Source organism: Salvelinus alpinus, chromosome 8, assembly GCF_045679555.1.
Source record: "Salvelinus alpinus chromosome 8, SLU_Salpinus.1, whole genome shotgun sequence".
In the NCBI taxonomy this organism is placed as follows: domain Eukaryota; kingdom Metazoa; phylum Chordata; class Actinopteri; order Salmoniformes; family Salmonidae; genus Salvelinus; species Salvelinus alpinus.
The window spans coordinates 62,712,910-62,738,396 of record NC_092093.1 but is presented as its reverse complement, the minus strand read 5'-3'; the positions used below and the strand labels follow the sequence as shown (position 1 = coordinate 62,738,396).

Genomic DNA, 25,487 nt, shown 5'->3' with positions numbered 1-25,487 from the left:
TTTTAGGACTATAATTTCCTCCTCATATTGTACAATATGTGTCTCCACATTTTACAATTTAAGCACTGGCCCTAACCTTAACCCCTAACCTTAGCCTAGCTAACGGAAGCCACCTAGCTAACTTTAGCGTTAGCCACCTAGCTAAAGTTAGCAACAACAAATTGGAATTCGTAAAATATTGTACTTATTGCAATTCGTAACATACTGTATCATATGAATTGTAATTCATAAGATATCAAACGAAATGGATGATGGACATCCACAAATTAATACATACCATACGAAATGTAACATACTAATTGGAGTGTCCCAGATTTACGTTTACTAGGTTAGGGCCCCAAACACATTATACATTGATATTTGCATATAGGCTAACAGTTTCATGACATGTGTACAGCTTTACATTAAATAGGGTCAGCTTGTAGACTATAGTCCTACTGCAAGGAAACATCAGCTGCTCATGCACTAATTAGTATCAGTTTCATATATGGGCAAGTAAACATAGGAACCTTTGACGTGACACTTTCTAAAAACAGCCCTGACACTCGCTCGAGCTGCCAGATTGGGGGCCACGTGAAACTCTGTATGAGGAACAGCTTGAACCAGTGCTATTACTGTGGCCCTTCTTTCAACTTCACTCCGAAATAAACGGCTTGGGATGTTATGATGCAGGATTAACCATTGCCTATTATTCATTTGACGCTTTTGACACTATTTTAACGTCTTAACGGAGTGGGTGCATCAGAAGAGAAACGTCAAAGATAACTTGGAGAAGCAGCTGATTTGTTCCATCTGCCTGGAAACATTTACCAAAACAGTGGGCATTTTACCGTGGCAACACAACCTCTGTACAAAGTGTGCCAATGATATCTTTAAGGTAAAGTAGGCCTGCAATTACATTGGAGTATTGGAAAGTATTTTAGAGAAGGCTAGTATGTGATAGAACTATAGATTAAACTGTGTCTACGCATTATCCATAGACTATTATTTGTTTCTCTATATCTATAACAACGAGTTTGACTGTGTATTGGGGGATGTTGTTTTTGTTTGGTTCTTGTCTAGGCACTGAGGCTACAGGTGTAAGATCTTATTTGATCACCCTTTTGTTGCAGGGAATTTCCTGCACAGCAAGAAATGCAGTGTATTCAATGTTTAAAGGCGTTTACATTTTGTAATTTCCACTTAAAATTTTCAGACTTGATTTGCCTTTACCAGAAATGTATCAACACCTACACAATAATTCACATTTCCTGTTGCTGCAGGGTCAAATTAAGATCCCACATCTGTATGTACTGTAGCCTACCGCAGATCCTCTGTATTGTTCTCATTTTATGCTTTGTATTATCTTGTTGCCACGAGCCATTCCAGTGTTCAATCTCAGCTTTGTACATCCATGTAATTTTGTGTAGCCTCAAATGTGACTGCAGTTTTCACATGAAATAGTACCCATAAGCAATAATAGGTGTTACATTTGGTCTACATTGTATTATGCCTCCGTCTGTTCTATCCTGTCTAGGCCTCCAACCCATACCTCCCAACCAGAGGGGGGTCAGTGACCTCCGGTGGCCGTTTCCGGTGCCGGTCCTACAGGCACGAGGTGGTCCTGGACCACCACACGGTCTACGGGCTCCAGAGGAACCTGCTGGTGGACAACATCATCGACATGTTCAAACAGGAGTCCACCAGGTGAAAGAGTCGTACACTATAGGAGTCCAAAGGAAAAATAATACTTCCGGTACCTGGACTTTGCTTTCCAACCAAGGTGCATGAACAGATGAAAAAACTGGGGGGAAACTATTTGCTCCATGTACTCGGTAGCTTGTTACAGGTACGGTACAGTTCGTATTACAGTAATCATTTAAAAACGTAATTATTAAAGAAAGTAACCACCGTCTCAGATAGACACCACCACCACCATCATCACTACCATAAGTGGTCCAATTTGCAGGATCCTACTATACCACAGACTGAAAGCACAGACATCCAGTTACTCAATTTTGTGACTTTCGGCCAAAATCCATTTCTATGTGTAATTTCCTTAGCTTCCTTTATTCCATTACCAGGCTTTAAACTACTTCCAATATGTCACTGAATTTCCTACAAGAAGACAGAACAGTGAATTCTAAAAGGTGTTCAGTTAGGGCATTGAACAGGGAATTCTAGAAGTAGGTCAGTTAGGGCATTGAACAGTGAGATACTCATAATGATAGCAATGTGACATTTTCTCTTCTGATAGAAATATTAAAAACTCATACAACCTACACGTAAAACGTGTTAAAACTGTTCTCAGGGAAAAAAGTCCTGGTGCCACTCATACTGAATGTTTTCTTCAATATTGACTACTTTTCTCACCTTGTTTACCAGACCTCCAGGCTGCCTTATAAAAACACATGGTGGCTGGTGAACGTGGCTAGTAGTAGTTTCTAAACTAGAGTTGATAAACAAATAATGAGATACAGGTGATGTTTTTAACCAGGCAGCAGGTAGCCTAGCGGTTAAGAGCGTTGGACCAGTAACTGAACGGTTTCTGCTTTCCCCAGCCGACTAGGTGAAAAATCTGTCAATGTGCCCTTGAGCAAGGCACTTAACCCTAATTGCTCTGTAGTGTCTGCTAAATTACTCCCTCCAGAAGAAACAGCGGTGACAACAGCTAGCGCTAAATACAGTCAAGGAAGTATGTAGTTCACAAACATTGCATTTACATGAAGGATTACTGTTTATATTTAACTCCGGGTAAAATAAGTGTCAGTGTTTTTGTAGTGAGAGTGTAGTCTTCTCACTGCTTTGCGGTGGGGGTTTGGAGTAATAAGAATGCATGAGATGAACACGTTGCTTTTAAGCAGGGTTGGGTAGGTTACATTCTAAATGTCATCCGTTAGTTACTAGTTAACCTGTCTGAATTTTTTAGCAGTAACAGAACTTTTGGATTATCCACATTTAGTTATGTTATCTCATTACTTTCCATTTAGAAGAAGCCAAAGAAGGCATTAGAAGAAGACAAAAAGGTTCCATCAAATGCATTTGTTGTGTCATCATAGTGGTCACTGACTTGTGGTCAGACTCGCTCAGGTGGAACAAACTTAAACTTGCACCTTAAACCGAATGGTGTCATAATGTATGTGTGTGTGTGTGTGTGTGTGTGTGTGTGTGTGTGTGTGTGTGTGTGTGTGTGTGTGGTGTGGTGTGTATTTGGAAGAAGTGTGACTAATGCCTTACTGTGTATTTTTTCCCACAAACATCCTTCTGAATTGAAATGTAATCCAATAAGTAGTCATCTAGTTTTCCAAAATAATCTGTAATCGGATTACAATATTTTTGCTGGTAACGTAACCGATTACAGTTACAGTTTTTTGTAATCAGATTATATGTAACTGATTACATGCTTTTAAGAATAGGAGCCCAGAGGCAATGTAATCTAGCTCTCTACTGTCCTGTATCCAACATCACGCTTAGTGCTTCGGACTTTATTTCTGAGACAAAACTCTCTTCCGCTTGACACAGAGAGAGAGAGAGGGATGGAATGGAGGGGTGCTCTGTGTGTTTGAGGACACTCACTAGCTCGACAGAGAGAACAAAAGAGAGAAGAAGAGGGATACTTACTGTGTGTTTTTGAGTGCTTGCTAGTCGGAAAGAGAGCGCGTGTGTATACTGTAGATAGAAGTGGAGTAGGGACCCTCTAGGGCAACAGAAAAAGGGAGAGAGAGGAGTAGAAGAGGGTCATGTTGTGTGTCTCCTTGTGTTGTGTTGGGAGATGGAGGCATTGTGTCTGTCACTCAGCACTGGTGCCCATATGAACCCATAGCCCCACAGTGAGTCAGAGGGGTGATTCAGTTGGCAAGAGGTTTCCGGTACAAGTCAGTCACACAATGATATACTTCCAACGGACTTGGTGTGTGTGTGGGGTGTGGTGTGTGTGTGGTCTGTGGTGTGTGTGTGGTGTGTATTTGGAGGAAGTGTACGACACACACAACACTCCATTTAGATATGGTCTGTACAGATGCTCATGGCTCAGGATATGATGTTACCTATGATGACCTTCTGACTGCATGGTGGGGTGTTCAGTTACCATGGGCAGGCAGCCTGAATCTAACCTCAACTGATCAGGAGAGGAAGCCACTATACTATTACAGTAAGATGCACCCCTAGTGTTGTGAGTCTCAGCATGTCTCCTTCCCCCTCCAGCAGCCCTAGGCCAGCGGCCCCAGAGAGGAACGGAGGAGCAGGCCATGTGCCAAGAGCACGAGGAGGAGGTCAACATCTACTGTGTGACCCACAGCGTGCCCACCTGCTCCATGTGCAAGGTGTTTGGAGCCCACCAGGACTGTGAGGTGGCGCCGCTCAAAAGCATGTACCAGACACAGAAGGTGAGGACTGGCTGATGTAGGAAAACATCTTCTTCAAGACATTTACAGTACAGTAGGTGAAATGGGAAAGTTGCCTCCTGTGTATATGTCAGTGCATTGCAACTCACTCAGTGACTGATGCTTCTTGGCTTCTCGTTCCTGTGGTTTTGTGTGGTTGTGTGTGTGTGTGTGTGTGTGTGTGGTTGTGTGTGCTGGTGCATGTGCTGCGGCGGCCACAGACGGAGTTGACTGACGGGATAGCGATGATGATGGGGAACAACGACAGGATCCAGGGCATCATCAGTCAGTTAAAGGAGACCTGCCAGACCATAGAGGTGACTGGCCCAGTGTGGCAGCACCTGTCTTTCTGTCTCTGTCTGTCTGTGTGTCTCTCACACAGCCAGACAACTGAAATGTTACTGTAATCAGCCCCCCCACCCCATTCCCCAAATACACACATACACTTAGAAAAATGACTAGGTGTTCTACTGCCTGTGTTGTACTGCCTCACACGAATAAACACATACATTTCCAGAGATTCCTTCTCCTCCCTCACACATACCAAGAAACACACATAAATGTTACTGCCTTCCCACTCGCTCACACTGAGAAACCAGGAGGAGAACTGATGGGGAGAGAGTGGACACCCCTGATGTGCACACGCACAACACACACACACACACACACACTGGAGTTGATGAGCTAGCTAGTAGCTGTACTGGGGAGGAAGCTGGAGCGGCTCCAGTCCCCTCTGTGTCACTCGTGGTGGTGTTACCCAGGATTGCCATGTAGAGCTGGGTCGTGTTCAGAACTGGGTCGTGTCCACCAGGCACGGAACTGGAGAAAACACTTGCGTGTGTCCATCTGTCTGTCCATGTGTGTGTGGTTGCCTGTGTACAGGAGAACGGCAGGAGGCAGAAGTCCCAGGTGTGTGAGAAGTTGGACCATCTGTACGCCATCTTGGAGGAGAGGAAGAGGGACTTAAGTTTGAAGTTGGAGGCCGAGCAGGAAGAGAAGCTTAACTACATCCGTGGTTTAAGAAGTACAGAGAGCACCTGGAGCGGAGCTGTAGGACCGTAGAGACAGGCATACAGACCATGGAGGAACCAGAGATGGCCGTCTTCTTACAGGTGACTGACACAAACACACTTCCTCAACATTCAGGCTTGAATCCTGATTTAAGTTTCACACTGCAAAAGACCTCATTAAAAAGTGAGTACATTTGCTGCCTAACACTAATTCTTGATCAAACAAAGTGTGTTTCATGTACCACATTATTTACAGATCTATAGAGACCACACAGAATAAGGGAAGCCTGACTCTCCGTGTGTGTCAGGATTGGGGAGGCGTCGAGCACCTCCCACCTGGATAAGGTGGAGCGTGGATATGAGGCGATGGATCACTACACCGTTAACTCCTGGAGAGAGGGCAGGGCTCTGGGTAACATCGACTTCATCTCAGGTAGGAAGAGTTGGCCGTGAAGCGTCTTATTAGAGCTGGGCGATATAGACAAAAATCCATATCGTGATAAATTGGCTGAATTGATGTGATAAATAGAACGATAAGTTTATAGCATTAATGTGCACCATAGTTGTATTTATTTATTATCCTTTAAACTACTATTACTAGTTTGATAGTTGTAGCCATCAATTGTCCCAATAACAATCACCCACATTAGCAAACATTTCATTTCAAACTTCACATTTCTCTAGTATAGGCTACTTATCATAATGAACGATATCAGCAACATGCCTGCAATAAGTGATCTGTGTGATCGGTGTCGATAATTTCCAGTTTATCGTCCCAGCTCTAGCTCTTCTTGAGTATCCCTGCACACAGAGGCTTTGTCATTGAGTCTCTCTATGTATGCCCCTGCACACAGAGGCTTTGTCATTGAGTCTCTCTATGTATGCCCCTGCACACAGAGGCTTTGTCATTGAGTCTCTCTATGTTAATCAGTGATGTATTGTTGTCTCTACCTTCTTGCCCTTTGTGCTGTTGTCTGTGCCCAATAATGTTTATACCATGTTTTGTGCCGCTACCATGTTGTTGCTACCATGCTGTGTTGTCATGTGTTGCTGCCTTGCTACTGTATGTTGTTGTCTTAGGTCTCTCTTTATGTAGTGTTGTGTTGTCTCTCTTGTCGTCATGTGTGTTCTGTCCTATATTTTTTTTCCTTTCTTTTTGTAGTTGTTTTTTTAATCCCAGCCCCCGTCCCCGCAGGAGGCGTTTTGCCTTTTGGTAGGCCGTCATTGTAAATAAGAATTTGTTCTTAACTTGTCTGGTTAAATAAAGGTCAAATAAAAATAAATAAAAGTCTGCCCCTGCACACAGAGGCTCTGTCATTGTCAACTTCTCAGGTCCTAGAGGGATGAGGGGGTGCATCTCAATTGTCAACATCTCAGGTCCTAGAAAGATGGGGGGGTGCATCTCAATTGCAAACATCTCAGGTCCTAGAGGGATTGGGGGGTGCATCTCAATTGTCAACATCTCAGGTCCTAGAGGGATTGGGGGTGCATCTAAATTACAAACATCTCAGGTCCTAAAGGGATGGGGGGTGCATCTCAATTACAAACATCTCAGGTCCTTAAGGGATGGGGGGTGCATCTAAATTACAAACATCTCAGGTCCTAAAGGGATTGGGGGTGCATCTAAATTGTCTTGTGTCATTTCCTTTCCTTGTTTCCTGTCTGTCATCTTTATTGATCTGAAAACAGGCTAGGTAAAAGCAACATTAAGCTTTCCATAGATGCTGTTGTTTTTCTTCATTCATCCCTCACTTCCATATCCCTCTGTCTGTAGATGATGAGTATGAGGAGGTAGATGGTGGAGAAGTCTCTAGTTGCTGATCTAATGTCAATTTTGAGTTTTTCCCCTAATGCAGGGTTCCCCAACTGGCAGGCCGAAAAATACTAAAAAAAACACCAGCAAATCAGCTCCATGTGATTTTAATTTGGGAAATCTGTTCCAAAATATTCCTACGCATAATAGAGAGATATATGGTCGTATACAAATGTAAGCAAGGTTTTATGTTTTTGTCAAATATTGTATCTGTTTGGGCTTCTTGCGGTCAATTTGCAATCTACAAATTATTTGTAATTAAGTTCCAGCCCCCTGACCATCCGCTCAATAACAAATTGTCCCGCGTCTGAATCTAGTTGATGATCCATCCCTGCCCTAATGGTTAAGGTTAGGAGTGGGAGAGGGAAAGCTGATCCGTGATCAGTGCCTATTGCCAACTACCTGGAGCATACCTGCACAGGTGATAGACTGATCATTCTGCCACAAAACTCTCCTGGGACTTCCTCCCAAGTCTGTGGTTGGATGCAGCTGGATATGGACATGTTTTTTGCCCAATAGGAGTGCATTTCAGGACTTCGAGTCAGGAAGTTCACTCTGGGAAAACTTTTTTGCCTTAATTAAATTCACAGCTGAGTCTACCTATTTAAAGAAAAAAGGAATGTACTACCAGTGTTTTTGTTTTGTTTTTTCAAAAGGAGATGTGGCTCGTTTTAGTGTTCCCTCAGACTGCCATTGTAGCACTTTGCCTAAGCAGCAGTGCTGTTTTTTTAATGAAGTTGGCAAGATGCCACCGTCTGATCTACATCATTATAGAATATCATAGGCTGAACATCTCAAACAAGAACCTTCGGAGGACTTTCATGGTTTTTGCCTTTTTATGTTTTTGTTTTTAATGAAAAAGTATTCCATGAAGGAACACACAGGTGGTAAGATAAAGCAAAATTATATTTAGTAACATTAGGACTTCACATGGGAGAATAATATATAGGTTTAATATATACAGTATAGGTTTTTCAATTACTGTAAGAGACAACAAGCAGTCTTTTCTCCTGACCCCTCCTGTCTCAGCCTCCAGTATTTATGCTGCAGTAGTTTATGTGTCGGGGGGCTAGGGTCAGTTGGTTATATCTGGAGTACTTCTCCTGTCTTATCCAGTGTCCTGTGTGAATTTAAGTATGCTCTCTCTAATTCTCTCCTTCTCTCTTTCTTTCTCTCTCTCGGAGGACCTGAGCCCTAGGACCATGCGTCAGGACGATCGGGCATGATGACTCCTTGCTGTCCCCAGTCCACCTGGCCTTGCTGCTGTTCCAGTTTCAACTGTTCTGCCTGCGGTTATGGAACCCTGACCTGTCCACCGGACGTGCTACCTGTCCCAGACCTGCTGTTTTCAACTCCTAATGATCGGCTATGAAAAGCCAACTGACATTTATTCCTGATTATTATTTGACCATGCTGGTCATTTATGAAAATTTTGAACATCTTGGCCATGTTCTGTTATAATCTCCACCCGGCACAGCCAGAAGAGGACTGGCCACCCCTCATAGCCTGGTTCCTCTCTAGGTTTCTTCCTAGGTTTTGGCCTTTCTAGGGAGTTTTTCCCAGCCACCGTGCTTCTACACCTGCATTTCTTGCTGTTTGGGGTTTTAGGCTGGGTTTCTGTACAGCACTTCGAGATATTAGCTGATGTACGAAGGGCTATATAAAATAAACTTGATTTGATTTGATTTTCTCATTTGAAAAAAATAAGAAAAAAACGTTTTTAAGATGATATTTTGCCTGCATATTGTCACAGTGTATATTACGTTGCATAAATAAAGTGTGTGCATAAAACTTTTTTGGTCAGGTGTCCTTCTTCCTTAACATCTGAATGCACCACTACTTCCTCCCTGTAGAAACCTTGTCTCCGGCAGAGTATATAGACCATTATAGGCATGTAGGGCAAAGTCGTTTCCGTTGGCCTCCAACACCATTTCTTCATGAGGTCTTTCTCTTACACCTCCCCTCCTTAGCAGTAAACAGGAGTTAGTTCACACGTCTCACTGCCTCAGTTCTGCTAACGATGTCAGGGAGCTTGTTGTGCGATCCATATACCTCCTTCCATCTGAGTGGAGGGTGTGTGTGTGTATGTGTGTGTGTGTGTGTGTGTGTGTGTGTGTGTGTGTGTGTGTGTGTGTGTGTGTGTGTGTGTGTGTGTGTGTGTGTGTGTGTGTGTGTGTGTGTGTGTGTGTGTGTGTGTGTGTGTGTGTGTGTGTGTGTGTGTGTGTGTGTGTGTGTGTGTGTGTGTGTGTGTGTGTGTGTGTGTGTGTGAGAGAGAGAGGTGGATCTTGAGGTGGTGCTTTAACGTGTCTCACACACACGGATCCATGTGGAGATAAATCTGATGCAGATATCAGACCTGATAGTCTGGTTAATCAGTTCAGTTTCTCCAGATATCTTGAGTGGTGTTAGGATTGTTTCAATGTACATATAGACAACTGATGTACTATTTTCCTTTTGTACATTTCATGTCATCTCTTCAGTTTTATTAACCTGTTTCAACTGTCCATCTACTAGCCAGTCATAGTGCTCCCCCTCCCCACAGACCTCCCGTGGTCTCTGAGGTGATTTAACCAGCAGGTATCGAAACCGGATCCAGATCCATCATTTACGCTTCCATTCCAATCACGTTTGCAGCATAGTTCACTGCAACCTTTCCAACTTAGGCTCTGTGCTGTAATAAGCCCCCTGTTACTATGTAGGGCAGACAATGGACCTTGACTCTCAGACACACATCAATTGTTTTGTGTATTTTGACCCCACGGCCCGGGTCCAGGATCAGAGCACACACACCAGGCAGAGAGCTGATCCTAAATCAGTTCAAAGGACCGGAAAAACTGTTAACATGTTTTGTTAGATCTGTATTATTCAGAGTAATCTTCCTTTTTGAATCTTACTTTTTGGATTTATTTCTCAACACATTGCAAATGGTATATCAACTATTGCCGTTGGTTTGAAAAGGACAGGTGCTGCTGTTCGATGCTCATACAATTAGACATATACAGGAATCTAAGAAAGCTCTCGCCCTGTCCTCGCACTTTCTTCTGTTGTACGGACATCTAGGGACTCTCATGATTTTAATTGTTTGTATGTTCTATGTTTTGTTTTTTTATGAAAATGTGATCTGTTTTATTGAATACAGACAATAGGTTATACAGACAATAGGTTATACAGACAATCCTGTTCAGGTTTTTTTGCCGATCACTTCAGATCAGTGAAAGGTTTGTGTGCAGTATTTAAACAAAACCAAATTTAGATTCAAATGTTTTCAAGGCTATAACTATTATGGGCAATAAACTGTTGAATTTTAAAATATCCACAGGAAAGTGCAAACTTAACTTTTCAGATTTTATTGAAAAATATAAATATAAGACATTCTCTTGCACAACAAAAATTGACTGGTTGATCATAAGTTTATTAACAAACTTAAATAACATAACATACAATAAAACTTCATTTCCAAAGCCTATAAGGTCTACCAAAAAATATGTTCATATCTTAAAGAAACAATATTGTATATGCTACAGTTTGGATTGAGCACTTTAACAACAGTAGCCTAATATAAATTAACAGAACATAGTTTATCTTGCATGATATAGGCTACAATCTGATAATTACACAAGTCATGTACAAGCCCATTTAGTCTACATCGTTGGAAGTTAAAGCTATAAAATAAATCATTATAAACAAAGAAGGAAAAGCTGCACTATGGTATAGATAATTGTGTTTTGAGCTAAACGGAAAAACAAATCTTTGGCGGATGGATTGATGCAGTTTTCATTTCCCGAAGATCTCCATCATTTTTCTGTTGCTATGGGCTTGTTGCTGTAACTGTTCAGCTCTGGACATCTCCATCATCTGTCGAAGCATGTGGAACGTGAGATCTAGAGAAATCGGCGGGTCGTCGGACCTCCTCCCCCTCTCCATCGAGTCGTCGAGCTGGTTCGCGAAGCCGCTGATGAACCTATTGATGTCCCCAACTTTGCCTTGTAGAAGGCGCTGCGTCAGCTGGAGCTGCAAGGCTCTGTTGTAGACCGCTGGGGAGCCCTCCGGGTGCATGACTTTCGGTGCGGACGCGGCAGAGTTGCGGTTCCCGTTGCCCAGTCTGATGTAGTATTCCTCTCCGAGTCGCGTCAGGAGGGGAAGAGACTGTTGCTGCGCGTCGAGCTGTGGAGCGGTGGAGCGCTGGACATCGTCAGGGCTCTCGACAGCCCTACATTCATAGCGCGGTAAGAAGGCAACCAGCAGAACCACGGTGGTGACAAGTAAATTGAGCTTCATGTCAGGGGATCAACAGGAATCTAAAAAAGAAAGGAGCCAATTAACTTCACGTCTCTTCTCAATTATTTCTGTACAATACGTTGATGCGTAATTTGTGCGTAAAATGGAGAGGCGAGTTGCTGGGTAATATAAAATAAATGTGCATGACTTTTATGTAAAAGTTTTCAATTGTGATGAGAATACACTGTCTAGAATTTTAAACTCTGGTCGTCTAGCATTATCGGACTAGGAATTTACAGCTAGTAATAAATAAAATAGAATATGTAAATTCAAAGTAATCCATTTAGTGGCACATAAATCCAGGGGTTGATGAAATGTCCACAAAATCACAAGGAGAGCTAACAGAGAGAGAGACTATATGATTTATGATCTTTCAGTATCCATCAAGTTAATATGAAAAACTATGAACAGCTCTTCATGTTGAGGAAAAAAGGACATGTAATGTCACCTGCCGACAGACAAATGTAAATAAAAGTTTAAAATTAAGTATGATATATGAATGGACTTGTTGCCAACAGAAAAGGTCTCATACCTTCAGTTGAGCCGTTGTGTGTCCTGGAAGATTTAAGGTATTTGTCGAGAGCTGCCTTCCTCTTCCAGTAGTGTTGTTCAAGAAATTGGTATAAGATGTTCTTCAAAGAAAGGACGGCAGTTTGGATTTATATAGCCAAGACCCGCGACAAGTGTTACGCTCTGAGCTCAGAGATTGCGTCTGCGCATGTGTGTAACTTGAAGGAATGCATCTGTGAAAGTCTGGGATAGTTTGAATGAGATGAGTCATAATGTTTGTGTGTGTGTGTGTGTGCTTTCAGCACAGACAGGCTTGGATGTGGATATAATTGTTTGTCCATACCCACTAGGCACACACAGTTGAACATCTAGTTATAATTTATTTTTAAATTAGTTGTCAAACGTGAAATAAACAAAACATTTCACCATGTCATTGAATTTAGGTTAAAAGAAAAAAAGATGAAATGCCCTCATGTTGAGGACTTTTTGCAAATCCAATTCCTTTTCCGCGTTGATTCAACGTCATCATATATCTTTTTTTTTGGTAGAAATGACGTGGAAACAACGTTGATTTAACCAGTTTTTTCCCGTGGGTAATTGCTCTTTATCTCAGTGGCTGGTCTATTCTACATGAAGAGCCTGTATAATAATGCTATGCACAAGACGTGTTCAGAAAATGGACAGAATTGTAATTTTGGTGGGGCACTTCTCATAATGAATTTCAGTCAGACAATCAAATGCCAGACTTTGTGCCCTGAATTATAAATTGGAAATAAAATAGTGCTGAGCCTTGATTAATATTTATAACAGATGACCTCAGAGTAAATTCTAAATTAACATAATTGTACTAATTAACTTCAAGAAGCACAGATGGGCCCGAAATGCACCTGCCCAACATTTCCTGGCAATATGGTAATCCCTTAAAATGTCTTAAACAGATGTTAAGAATGCTATAGGAGCTTACTAGAGCTCAACTTTAAGAATGCATATGGCCATTTTGAAGCACTGTCTGTGGATTACAGCTTCTCAACTTTTCTTAAACAACATAGATGTGCACTGCACAATGTAAGCAAGGGACCCTTTCTCCCCCTTTGACCTGGTTCCTCTCAAAGTCTCCTCCATACTTTGCCATGGGCAGAAATAGTATACATACTGTACATACTGCACTCTCGAGCAACACTCACCAATCTCAACTAAGCAATGACCTTACTGTTTGTTAACATTCTCCTAACCACTCCAGATGACCTGCGTTGTATTCTGGAGGGGAACCAGCAAACATCTCAGTGTGTGACAGAGTGAGGGGCGTTCACCACCACTGGCAGCAGCAGCGTTTCTCAATGATTCATTACTGCTGCACACATGTACGTCACTAGCTGTGTTACTCCTGTCTTCTCCCCCCGCCAGCCCTGCCAGGCCGCCACCTCACCCAGACAAGTGCCCGGGCCTCAAGTGACGCTCTCAAGATGGAGTGGTTGATCCAAGCTTCACACTGACCGCCATTAGAATCCCAATCGGCTCCATAGAGATCACAGACTCACTGTTTTCATCTCTCTCTCTCTCTCTCTCTCTCTCTCTCTCTCTCTCTCTCTCTCTCTCTCTCTCTCTCTCTCTCTCTCTCTCTCTCTCTCTCTCTCTCTCTCTCTCTCTCTCTATTTCTCTGCCATTCTGCTTCCACATACACGTATATATTTTTTTAAATTGTAGTTTAAAATATACATTTTGTGCTATTGTCCCTAAAATCTAGATGTCTAGTCCCTAGACCCCCACATTTTGCCATGTCTTTCTCTGTCACGTCATTTAGTCAACTGTGGTATGAAAAGCAGAGAAAACAATATTTCCCATCTGTGGTTTACAAAGAACCCTAGGGACTAATGCAATGAAATAACATGAAAAGTGGGTTCTTTCCCGGAATAGCTTAACGTTATTACATTTGATAACAGCATCCATCTTCTGACTAAGGTGACGGTCTGACAGGATAACTGTAGAAAATGGGACAAGTGAGGATTTCCAGTTCCCGAACATAATTGCAAATTTGACCATGATGAGCTGAATAAAGTGTTGTAACGGTGTTAGACGGTGTTATAGCGGTGGTGTTGCAGTGTTGTAGCGGTGTTGTAGCAGTGTTATAGCGGTGGTGTAGCAGTGTTATAGCGGTGGTGTAGCAGTGTTGTAGCGGTGGTGTAGCAGTGTTAGACAGTGTAAGACGGTGTAGCGGTGTTAGATGGTGTTATAGCGGTGGTATTGTAGCGGTGTTAGACAGTGTTGTAGTGGAGTTATAGCGGTGTTGTAGCTGTGTTATAGCGGTGTTATAGCGGTGTTGTAGCGGTGTTATAGCGGTGTTGTAGCGGTGTTATAGCGGTGGTGTTGTAGCGGTGTTGTAGCGGTGTTGTAGCGGTGTTATAGCGGTGTTATAGCGGTGTTATAGCGGTGTTATAGCGGTGGTGTTGTAGCGGTGTTGTAGCGGTGTTATAGTGGTGTTATAGCGGTGGTGTTGTAGCGGTGTTGTAGCGGTGTTATAGCAGTGTTATAGCGGTGGTGTTATAGCGGTGTTGTAGCAGTGGTGTTATAGCGGTGTTATAGCGGTGTTGTAGCAGTGGTGTTATAGCGGTGTTGTAGCGGTGGTGTTGTAGCGGTGGTGTTGTAGCGGTGTTATAGCGGTGTTATAGCGGTGGTGTTATAGCGGTGTTATAGCGGTGTTGTAGCGGTGGTGTTGTAGCGGTGGTGTTGTAGCGGTGTTATAGCGGTGTTATAGCGGTGTTGTAGCGGTGGTGTTATAGCGGTGTTGTAGCGGTGGTGTTATAGCGGTGTTATAGCGGTGGTGTTGTAGCGGTGGTGTTGTAGTGGTGTTGTAGCGGTGTTGTAGCGGTGTTATAGCGGTGTTATAGCGGTGTTATAGCGGTGGTGTTGTAGCGGTGGTGTTGTAGCGGTGGTGTTGTAGTGGTGTTGTAGCGGTGTTGTAGCAGTGTTGTAGCTGTGTTATAGCGGTGTTATAGCGGTGGTGTTATAGCGGTGGTGTTGTAGTGGTGTTGTAGCGGTGTTGTAGCGGTGTTATAGTGGTGTTATAGCAGTGTTGTAGCGGTGTTCTAGCGGTGTTGTAGCGGTGTTGTAGCGGTGTTATAGCAGTGGTGTTGTAGCGGTGTTGTAGCGGTGTTATAGCGGTGGTGTTGTAGCGGTGTTATAGCGGTGTTATAGCGGTGGTGTTGTAGCGGTGTTATAGCGGTGTTGTAGCGGTGTTATAGCGGTGGTGTTGTAGCGGTGTTGTAGCGGTGTTGTAGCGGTGTTATAGCGGTGTTATAGCGGTGGTGTTATAGCGGTGGTGTTATAGCGGTGGTGTTGTAGCGGTGTTATAGCGGTGGTGTTGTAGCGGTGTTATAGCGGTGTTATATCGGTGTTATAGCGGTGTTATAGCGGTGTTATAGCGGTGTTATAGCGGTGGTGTTGTAGCGGTGTTATAGCGGTGTTGTAGCGGTGTTATAGCGGTGGTGTTGTAGCGGTGTTGTAGCGGTGTTGTAGCGGTGTTGTAGCGGTGTTGTAGCGGTGTTGTAGCGGTGTTATAGCGGTGGTGTTGTAGCGGTGTTATAGCGGTGTTATAGCGGTGGTGTTGTAGCGGTGTTATAGCGGTGGTGTTGGAGCAGTGTTTTATGATCAAATCAAATCAAAGTTTATTTGTCACGTGCGCTGAATACAACAGGTGTAGACCTTACAGTGAAATGCTTACTTACAGGCTCTAACCAATAGTGCAAAAAAGGTGTTAGGTGAACAATAGGAAAGTAAAGAAATAAAACAACAGTAAAAAGACAGGCTATATACAGTAGCGAGGCTATAAAAGTAGCGAGGCTACACACAGACACCGGTTAGTCAGGCTGATTGAGGTAGTATGTACATGTAGATATGGTTAAAGTGACTATGCATATATGATGAACAGAGAGTAGCAGTAGCGTAAAAGAGGGGTTGGCGGGTGGTGGGTGGCGGGACACATTGCAGATAGCCCGGTTAGCCAATGTGCGGGAGCACTGGTTGGCTGGCCCAATTGAGGTAGTATGTACATTAATGTATAGTTAAAGTGACTATGCATGTATGATAAACAGAGAGTAGCAGCAGCGTAAAAATAGGGTTTGGGGGGGGCTGGGGGGGCACACAATGCAAATAGTCCGGGTAGCCATTTGATTACCTGTTCAGGAGTCTTATGGCTTGGGGGTAAAAACTGTTGAAAAGCCTTTTTGTCCTAGACTTGGCACTCCGGTACCGCTTGCCATGCGGTAGTAGAGAGAACAGTCTATGACTGGGATGGCTGGGGTCTTTGACAATTTTTATGGCCGTCCTCTGACACCGCCTGGTGTAGAGGTCCTGGATGGCAGGCAGCTTAGCCCCAGTGATGTACTGGATCGTACGCACTACCCTCTGTAGTGCCTTGCGGTCAAAGGCCGAGCAATTGCCGTACCAGGCAGTGATGCAACCAGTCAGGATGCTCTCGATGTTGCAGCTGTAGAACCTTTTGAGGATCTGAGGACCCATGCCAAATCCTTTTAGTCTCCTGAGGGGGAATAGGCTTTGTCGTGCCCTCTTCACGACTGGCTTGGTGTGTTTGGACCATTCTAGTTTGTTGCTGATGTGGACACCGAGAAACTTGAAGCTCTCAACCTGCTCCACTATAGCCCCGTCGATTAGAATGGTGGCGTGCTCGGGCCTCCTTTTCCTGTAGTCCACAATCATCTCCTTAGTCTTGGCTACGTTGAGGGATAGGTCGTTATTCTGGCACCACAGGGCCAGGTCTCTGACCTCCTCCCTATAGGCTGTCTCGTCGTTGTCTGTGATCAGGCCTACCACTGTTGCGTCTTCTGCAAACTTAATGATGGTGTTGGAGTCGTGCCTGGCAATGCAGTCATGGGTGAACAGGGAGTACAGGAGGGGACTGAGCACGCACCCCTGTGGAGCTCCAGTGTTGAGGATCAGCGTGGCAGATGTGTTGCTACCTACCCTCACCACCTCGGGGCGGCCCGTCAGGAAGTCCAGGATCCAGTTGCAGAGGGAGGTGTTTAGTCCCAGGATCCTTAGCTTAGTGATGAGCTTTGAGGGTACTGTGGTGTTGAACGCTGAGCTGTAGTCAATGAATAGCATTCTCACATAAGTGTTCCTTTTGTCCAGGTGGGAAAGGGCAGTGTGGAGTGCAATAGAGATTGCATCATCTGTGGATCTGTTGGAGCGGTATGAAAATTGGAGTGGGTCTAGGATTTCTGGGATAATGGTGTTGATGTGAGCCATTACCAACCTTTCAAAGCACTTCATGGCTACGGACGTGAGTGCTACGGGTCTGTAGTCATTTAGGCAGGTTGCCTTTGTGTTCTTGGGCACAGGGACTATGGTGGTCTGCTTGAAACATGTTGGTATTACAGACTCAATCAGGGACATGTTGAAAATGTCAGTGGAGACACCTGCCAGTTGGTCAGCACATGCCCGGAGCACACGTCCTGGTAATCCGTCTGGCCCCGCAGCCTTGTGTATGTTGACCTGTTTAAAGGTCTTACTCATGTCTGCTATGGAGAGTGTGATCACACAGTCGTCCGGAACAGCTGATGCTCTCATGCATCCCTCAGTGTTGCTTGCCTCGAAGCGAGCATAGAAGTGATTTAGCTCGCCTTGTAGGCTCATGTCACTGGGCAGCTCGCAGCTGTGCTTCCCTTTGTAGTCTGTAATAGTTTGCAAGCCCTGCCACATAAGACGAGCGTCGGAGCCGGTGTAGTATGATTCAATCTTATCCCTGTATTGACGCTTTGCCTATTTGATGGTTCGTCGCAGGGCATAGCAGGATTTCTTGTAAGCTTCCGGGTTAGAGTCCCGCATCTTGAAGCTCTATCCTTTAGCTCAGTGCGAATGTTGTCTCTAATCCATGGCTTCTGGTTGGGGTATGTACGTACAGTCACTGTGGGGACGATGTCCTCAATGCACTTATTGATGAAGCCAGTGACTGATGTGGTGTACTCCTCAATGCCATCGGAAGAATCCCGGAACATGTTCCAGTCTGTGATAGCAAAGCAGTCCTGTAGTTTAGCATCTGCTTCATCTGACCACTTTTTTATAGATCGAGTCACTGGTGCTTCCTGCTTTAATTTTTGCTTGTAAGCAGGAATCAGCAGGATAGAGTTGTGGTCGGATTTACCAAATGGAGGGCTAGGGAGAGCTTTGTACGCGTCTCTGTGTGTGGAGTACAGGTGATCTAGATTTTTTTTCCCTCTGGTTGCACATTTTACATGTTGATAGAAATTTGGTAGAACTGATTTAAGTTTCCCTGCATTAAAGTCTCCGGCTACTAGGAGCGCCGCCTCTGGGTGAGTGGTTTCCTGTTTGCTTATTTCCTTATACAGCTGACTGAGTGCGGTCTTAGTGCCAGCATCTGTCTGTGGTGGTAAATAAACAGCCACGAAAAGTATAGCTGAAAACTCTCTAGGAAAGTAGTGGCCTGCAATTTATCACAATATACTCTACTTCAGTCGAGCAAAATCTAGAGACTTCTTAGATTTCGTGCACCAGCTGTTGTTTACAAATATGCACAGACCGCCCCCCCCCCCTCGTCTTACCGGAGTGTGCTGTTCTATCTTGCCGTTGTAGCGTATATCCCACTAGCTGAATATCCATGTCGTCATTCAGCCACGATTCCGTGAAACATAGGATATTACAGTTTTTGATGTCCCGTTGGTAGGATATTCGTGATCGTACCTCGTCTAATTTATTGTCCAATGATTGCACGTTGGCGAGTAGTATTGACGGTAATGGCAGCTTTCCCAGTCGCCTTCGCCGGGTCCTGACCAGGCATCCGGCTCTTTGTCCTCTGTACCTGCGTCGTTTTCTCTTGCAAATAACAGGGATGTCGGTCCTGTGGGGTGTTTGGAGAATGTCTTGTGCGTCGTCTTTGTTGTAGATAAAATCTTTGTCTAATCCGAGGTGAGTGATCGCTGTCCTGATATCCAAAAGCTATTTTTTGCCGTAAGATATGGTTGCAGAAACATTATGTACAAAATAAGTAAGAAATTACGCGAAAAAAACACATAGCACAATTGTTTGGGCGCCCATAAAACTGCAGCCATTTCTCCCGGCGCCATTTTTTAGCTTTGTTGTAGCGGTGTTGTAGCTGTGTTTTAGCTTTGTTGTAGCAGTGTTGTAGCTGTGTTTTAGCTCTGTTGTAGCGGTGTTAGACGGTGTTGTAGTAGTGTTGTAGCGGGGATAGACGGTGGTGTAGTAGTGTTGTAGCGGGGATAGACGGTGGTGTAGTAGTGTTGTAGCGGTGTTAGACGGTGTTGTAGCAGTGTTGTAGCTGTGTTGTAGCTCTGTTGTAGCTCTTGTGTAGCGGTGTTAGACGGTGGTGTAGTAGTGTTGTAGCGGGGATAGACGGTGTTGTAGCGGTGTTACAGTGGTGTTGTAGCGGTGATAGACGGTGGTGTTGTAGTGGTGTTGTAGCGGGGATAGACGGTGTTGTAGCGGTATTGTAGCGGTGATATACAGTGTTTTAGCGGTGTTGTAGCGGTGATATACGGTGTTTTAGCTGTGTTGTAGCGGTGTTATAGCGGTGGTGTTGTAGCAGTGTTGTAGCTCTGTTGTAGCTGTGTTGTAGCGGTGTTGTAGCGGTGTTAGACGGTGTTGTAGCTGTGTTGTAGCTGGGTTGTAGCTGTGTTGTAGCTCTTTTGTAGCGGTGTTACAGTGGTGTTGTAGCGGTGATAGACGGTGTTGTAGCGGTGTTGTAGGGGTGTTTTAGCTCTGTTGTAGTGGTGTTGTAGCGGTGTTGTAGCTGTGTTTTAGCTGTGTTGTAGCGGTGATAGACGGTGTTTTAGCTCTGTTGTAGTGGTGTTGTAGCGGTGTTGTAGCAGTGTTTTAGCTCTGTTGTAGTGGTGATAGACGATGTTGTAGTGGTGTTGTAGCGGTGATAGACGGTGTTGTAGTGGTGTTGTAGCGGTGATAGACGGTGTTGTAGTGGTGTTGTAGTGGTGATAGACGGTGTTGTAGTGGTGTTGTAGTGGTGATAGACGGTGTTGTAGTGGTGTTGTAGTGGTGATAGACGGTGTTGTAGTGGTGTTGTAGCGGTGATAGACAGTGTTGTAGTGGTGTTGTAGCGGTGATAGACAGTGTTGTAGTGGTGTTGTAGCGGTGATAGACGGTGTTGTAGTGGTGTTGTAGTGGTGATAGACGGTGTTGTAGTGGTGTTGTAGTGGTGTTGTAGCGGTGATAGACGGTGTTTTAGCTCTGTTGTAGCGGTGTTGTAGCAGTGTTTTAGCTCTGTTGTAGCGGTGTTGTAGCAGGTGTTGTAGCAGTGTTTTAGCTCTGTTGTAGCGGTGTTAGACGGTGTTTTAGCTGTGTTGTAGCGGTGTTTTAGCTGTGTTGTAGCGGCGTTGTAGTTGGAGACCCTAGCCTGAGAGTAATGTAGAAGAATCCCCCTCCTAGCTCTTTCGTCCCTCATGTAAAATATCTTTGCCTCTATTGACTAACTGTAAATGTAACATTTTGGTGTATGTAGCCCAAAGTCCTGCTTAGAGGGCCTCAACGCCCTGCCAAGGAAAATGTCTAAGGGAATCACTGTCCCCTAGAATCTTCATCGTACTACACTGTGTGTAATAGTGATTTCCTCCTCTCTCTCCATCGCTTCCCCCCCCCTCTCCTCCAGGGGAGGTGTCAGGTCCCATCATAAGAAGCACATGCTGTCCGACACAAATAGAACACACCACCATGTCAGACGGGAGGTGCGAGCGATGGGCGAGTTCGTGTTGCATGGCCAGGTGCCCCGGGTAGGTGGAAATTTCATGCTACGACCAAACTCCGCCCAACCGGGGCACCGGGCGACGCAAAATGAACCCGCCCCATGTCACCTCACTGTCAAATCAACCAACCAATACACCATGTACACCATGTGATGCAACACAGGAAGGGCTCAAGGCCCGAATTATGGAATCACTTGCCATGTTTTCTACAGTATGGTAGAAGTTGATCCGACACAGTGGTGAGACTGACTACAAGGACATTACTATGGGAGACAGAGAGACACTGGCTCGCCGTAAGTCTTTGGAGAGCATCGGCTACATTAAATAGCTTTAAGTGAGGACACTAATTCACCATGGCAACAGATGCCGCATAAATGATGATCATTTGCTTTCATAATTGTCATGTGAAACAGACTGCAGGTACATTGCACTTCACTGTGAAGTGGTGCAACACTAATAACTAGATTGCTTATCTGTTTTTGTGTGTTTGTTTGTGTGTTTGTTTGTGTGTGTTTGTGTGTTTGTTTGTGTGTTTGTGTGTTTGTTTGTGTGTTTGTTTGTTTGTTTGTGTGTGTGTTTGTGTGTTTGTTTGTTTGTGTGTTTGTTTGTGTGTGTGTTTGTGTGTTTGTTTGTTTGTTTGTGTGTTTGTTTGTGTGTTTGTGTGTGTGTGTGTGTGTGTTTGTTTGTGTGTGTTTGTTTGTTTGTGTGTTTGTTTGTTTGTTTGTGTGTTTGTTTGTGTGTTTGTGTGTTTGTTTGTGTGATTGTTTGTTTGTTTTTATGTTTGTGTGTGTTTGTGTGTGTGTGTGTTTGTTTGTTTGTTTGTGTGATTGTTGTCCCTCTGGCTGTCGTTTTAGGTTCTTGAGTGATTCATTGCTGTGTATTTTTTACATTTTACAGATCATGTCCCTGCTTTGTTTGGTTAATTACATGCACACTCCAGGTAAATGCTCAAAATAAACGAGTGTCAAATACAATTCTACACAAGCATCCTTGAGGACAGGTAGATTAATTATGTACAGGTAGGCCTGCTGATCACATGATTTTGAACAGCTGAATTCATTAGATATCAACTCCCATTTGTCAGTCACAATCTGTTATAATCCATGGGAAAATGTTCAGTAATTATTGTATTTGGTGTTAATCTTCAATACAGTCCACTGTAATTCCCCTTGGTAAACCCAGCCATTCAGGAGCTTATAATGTCTCTGTGTATTGGTTCTAGACCTCTAGGGCAAGCCACTCAGTACTCTGTCCTGATGAATACCCTCCCTTACAACCTTAAACGTAGGTAAGCCGGATCTCACTCACACACACACACATGCACACACACACGCACGAACACACACACGCAAGCTCTCATTATTGACATCAGAAATAGACTCAGGTTCCAAGTTCTGCACTTGGTTTGTTTGTTTAAATCATTATTGAGGGGGTAGTTCACTTCCTTGAAACTCAAATTAAAAAAACTGTGGCACACTGCAGTGTGTGGATGTGAGGTGTTTCTGGCTCTCTCTCCATCTGCTATCATTACTTCCTGTTTCTATGATTCTCCCAGGGGATTGGTGGAGATCTCTAGTGACTCTAATAATGCCAATAAGGATGTGAATAGAGCGGAGCTTGATGATATGAATAGAGTGAAATGCTAATCCCGATCTCACTCCTGCTAAACTCAAAAAATAAACGTCCCTTTTTCAGGACCCTGTCTTTCAAAGATAATTAGTAAAGATCCAAATAACTTCACAGATCTTCATTGTAAAGGGTTTAAATACTGTTACCCATGCTTGTTCAATGAATGATAAACAATTAATAAACATGCACCTGTGGAACGGTCGTTAAGACACTAACAGCTTACAGGCGGTAGGCAATGAAGGTCACAGTTATGAAAACTTAGGACACTAAAGAAGCCTTTCTACTGACTCTGAAAAACACCAAAAGAAAGATGCCCAGGGTCCCTGCTTATCTGCGTGAATGTGCCTTAGGCATGCTGCAAAGAGGTATGAGAACTGCAGATATGGTCAGTGCAATAAATTGCAATGTCCTACTGTGAGACGCCTAAGACAGCGCTACAGGGAGACAGGACAGACAGCTGATCGTCCTCGCAGTAGCAGACCATGTGTAACAACATCTGCACAGGATCGGTTCGTCAGAACATCACACCTGCGGGACAGGTACAGGATGGCAACAACAACTGAGTTACACCAGGAACGCACAATCCCTCCATCAGTGCTCAGACTGTCCGCAATAGGCTGAGAGAGGCTGGACTGAGGGCTTGTAAGCCTGTTGTAATGCAGGTCCTCACCAGACATCACCAGCAACAACGTAGCCTATGGGCACAATCCCACCGTCGCTGGACCAGACAGGACTGGCAAAAAGTGCTCTTCACTGACGAGTCGCGGTTTTGTCACACCAGGGGTGATGGTCGGATTCCGGTTTATCGTTGAAGGAATGAGCGTTACACCGAGGCCTGTACTCTGGAGCGGGATAGATTTGGAGGTGGAGGGTCCATCATAGACTGGGGCGGTGTGTCACAGCATCATCGGACTGAGCTTGTTGTCATTGCAGGCAATCTCAACGCTATGCGTTACAGGGAAGACATCCTCCTCCCTCATGTGGTACCCTTACTTCCGGCGCCGAAAAGAGATGGCCGCCTCGCTTCGCGTTCCTTGGAAAATATGCAGTATTCTGTTTTTTTATGTGTTATTTCTTACATCGGTACCCCAGGTAATCTTAGGTTTCATTACATACAGTCGGGAGGAACTACTGAATATACGATTAACGTCAACTCATCATCGTTCCTACCAGGAATATGACTTTCCCGAAACGGATCCAGTGTTTTGCCTTCCACCCAATACAATGGATCTGATCCCAGCCGGCGACCCTGTGCGACGCCGAAAAAGGGGCAAACGAGGCGGTCTCGTGGTCAGGCTTCGGAGACGGGCACATCGCGCTCCACTCCCTAGCATACTACTCGCCAATGTCCAGTCTCTTGACAATAAGGTTGATGAAATCCGAGCACGGGTAGCATTCCAGAGAGACATCAGGGATTGCAACGTGCTCTGCTTCACGGAAACATGGCTAACTCAAGGGACGCTAACGGAGTCGGTGCAGCCAGCTGGTTTCTTCATGCATCGCGCCGACAGAAACAAACATCTTTCCGGTAAGAAGAGGGGCGGGGGGGTATGCCTTATGATTAACGAGAAGTGGTGTGATCATCATAACAACACACAGGAACTCAAGTCATTCTGTTCACCTGATCTAGAACTCCTCACAATCAAATGTCGACCGCATTATCTACCAAGGGAATTCTCTTCAATCATAATCACAGCCGTATATATTCCCCCCCAAGCAGACACATCGATGGCCCTGAACGAACTTTATCTGACTCTTTGTAAACTGGAAACCACACACCCTGAGGCTGCATTCATCGTAGCTGGGGATTTTAACAAGGCTAATCTAAAAACAAAACTCCCTAAATTCTATCAGCATATCGATTGTGCTACCAGGGCTGGAAAAACCCTAGATCATTGTTATACTAATTTCCGCGACGCATATAAGGCCCTCCCCCGCCCCCCTTTCGGAAAAGCTGACCACGACTCCATTTTGTTGATTCCAGCCTACAAACAGAAACTCAAACAACAAGCTCCCGCGCTCAGGTCTGTTCAACGCTGGTCCGACCAATCTGAATCCACGCTTCAAGACTGCTTCGATCACGCGGATTGGAATATGTTCCGCATCGCGTCCAACAACAATATTGACGAATATGCTGATTCGGTGAGCGAGTTCATTAGGAAGTGCATTGACGATGTCGTACCCACAGCAACGATTAAAACATTCCCAAACCAGAAACCGTGGATTGACGGCAGCATTCGCGTGAAACTGAAAGCGCGAACCACTGCTTTTAACCAGGGCAAGGTGACCGGAAGCATGACCGAATACAAACAGTGTAGCTATTCTCTCCGCAAGGCAATCAAACAGGCTAAGTCCCAGTACAGAGACAAAATCGAGTCGCAATTCAACAGCTCAGACACAAGAGGTATGTGGCAGGGTCTACAGTCAATCACGGATTACAAAAAGAAAACCAGCCCCGTCGCGGACCAGGATGTCTTGCTCCCAGACAGGCTAAACAACTTTTTTGCCCGCTTTGAGGACAATACAGTGCCACTGACACGGCCCCCTACCAAAACCTGCGGGCTCTCCTTCACTGCAGCCGAGGTGAGTAAAACATTTAAACGTGTTAACCCTCGCAAGGCTGCAGGCCCAGACGGCATTCCCAGCCGCGTCCTCAGAGCATGCGCAGACCAGCTGGCTGGTGTGTTTACGGACATATTCAATCAATCCTTATCCCAGTCTGCTGTTCCCACATGCTTCAAGAGGGCCACCATTGTTCCTGTTCCCAAGAAAGCTAAGGTAACTGAGCTAAACGACTACCGCCCCGTAGCACTCACTTCCGTCATCATGAAGTGCTTTGAGAGACTAGTCAAGGACCATATCACCTCCACCCTACCGGACACCCTAGACCCACTCCAATTTGCTTACCGACCCAATAGGTCCACAGACGACGCAATCGCAACCACACTGCACACTGCCCTAACCCATCTGGACAAGAGGAATACCCATGTGAGAATGCTGTTCATCGATTACAGCTCAGCATTTAACACCATAGTACCCTCCAAACTCGTCATCAAGCTCGAGACCCTGGGTCTCGACCCCGCCCTGTGCAACTGGGTCCTGGACTTCCTGACGGGCCGCCCCCAGGTGGTGAGGGTAGGTA

At 44.8% G+C, this 25,487-nt stretch overlaps 1 protein-coding gene and 1 pseudogene across 1 annotated transcript; one reads left to right on the top strand and one right to left on the bottom strand.

The window, feature by feature from the left end:
- Positions 1–715: 715 nt before the first annotated feature.
- On the top strand, positions 716–7,259 carry LOC139582319 (tripartite motif-containing protein 55-like; annotated as a pseudogene).
- A 3,316-nt stretch (positions 7,260–10,575) lies between these two features.
- Positions 10,576–12,166, bottom strand: LOC139583418 (corticoliberin-1-like). Its single transcript, XM_071414484.1, has 2 exons — positions 11,995–12,166; positions 10,576–11,482 (listed from the first exon to the last, which is right to left on the bottom strand). Exon 2 carries the CDS (start codon positions 11,460–11,462, stop codon positions 10,959–10,961), a length of 504 nt encoding a protein of 167 aa, XP_071270585.1. The 5' UTR covers positions 11,463–11,482; positions 11,995–12,166; the 3' UTR covers positions 10,576–10,958.
- Between the last annotated feature and the right edge of the window lie 13,321 nt (positions 12,167–25,487).

Excerpts from the sequence above, each read along its gene's own strand:
- LOC139583418 (XM_071414484.1), bottom strand. The coding sequence starts at position 11,462 with ATGAAGCTCAATTTACTTGTCACCACCGTGGTTCTGCTGGTTGCCTTC.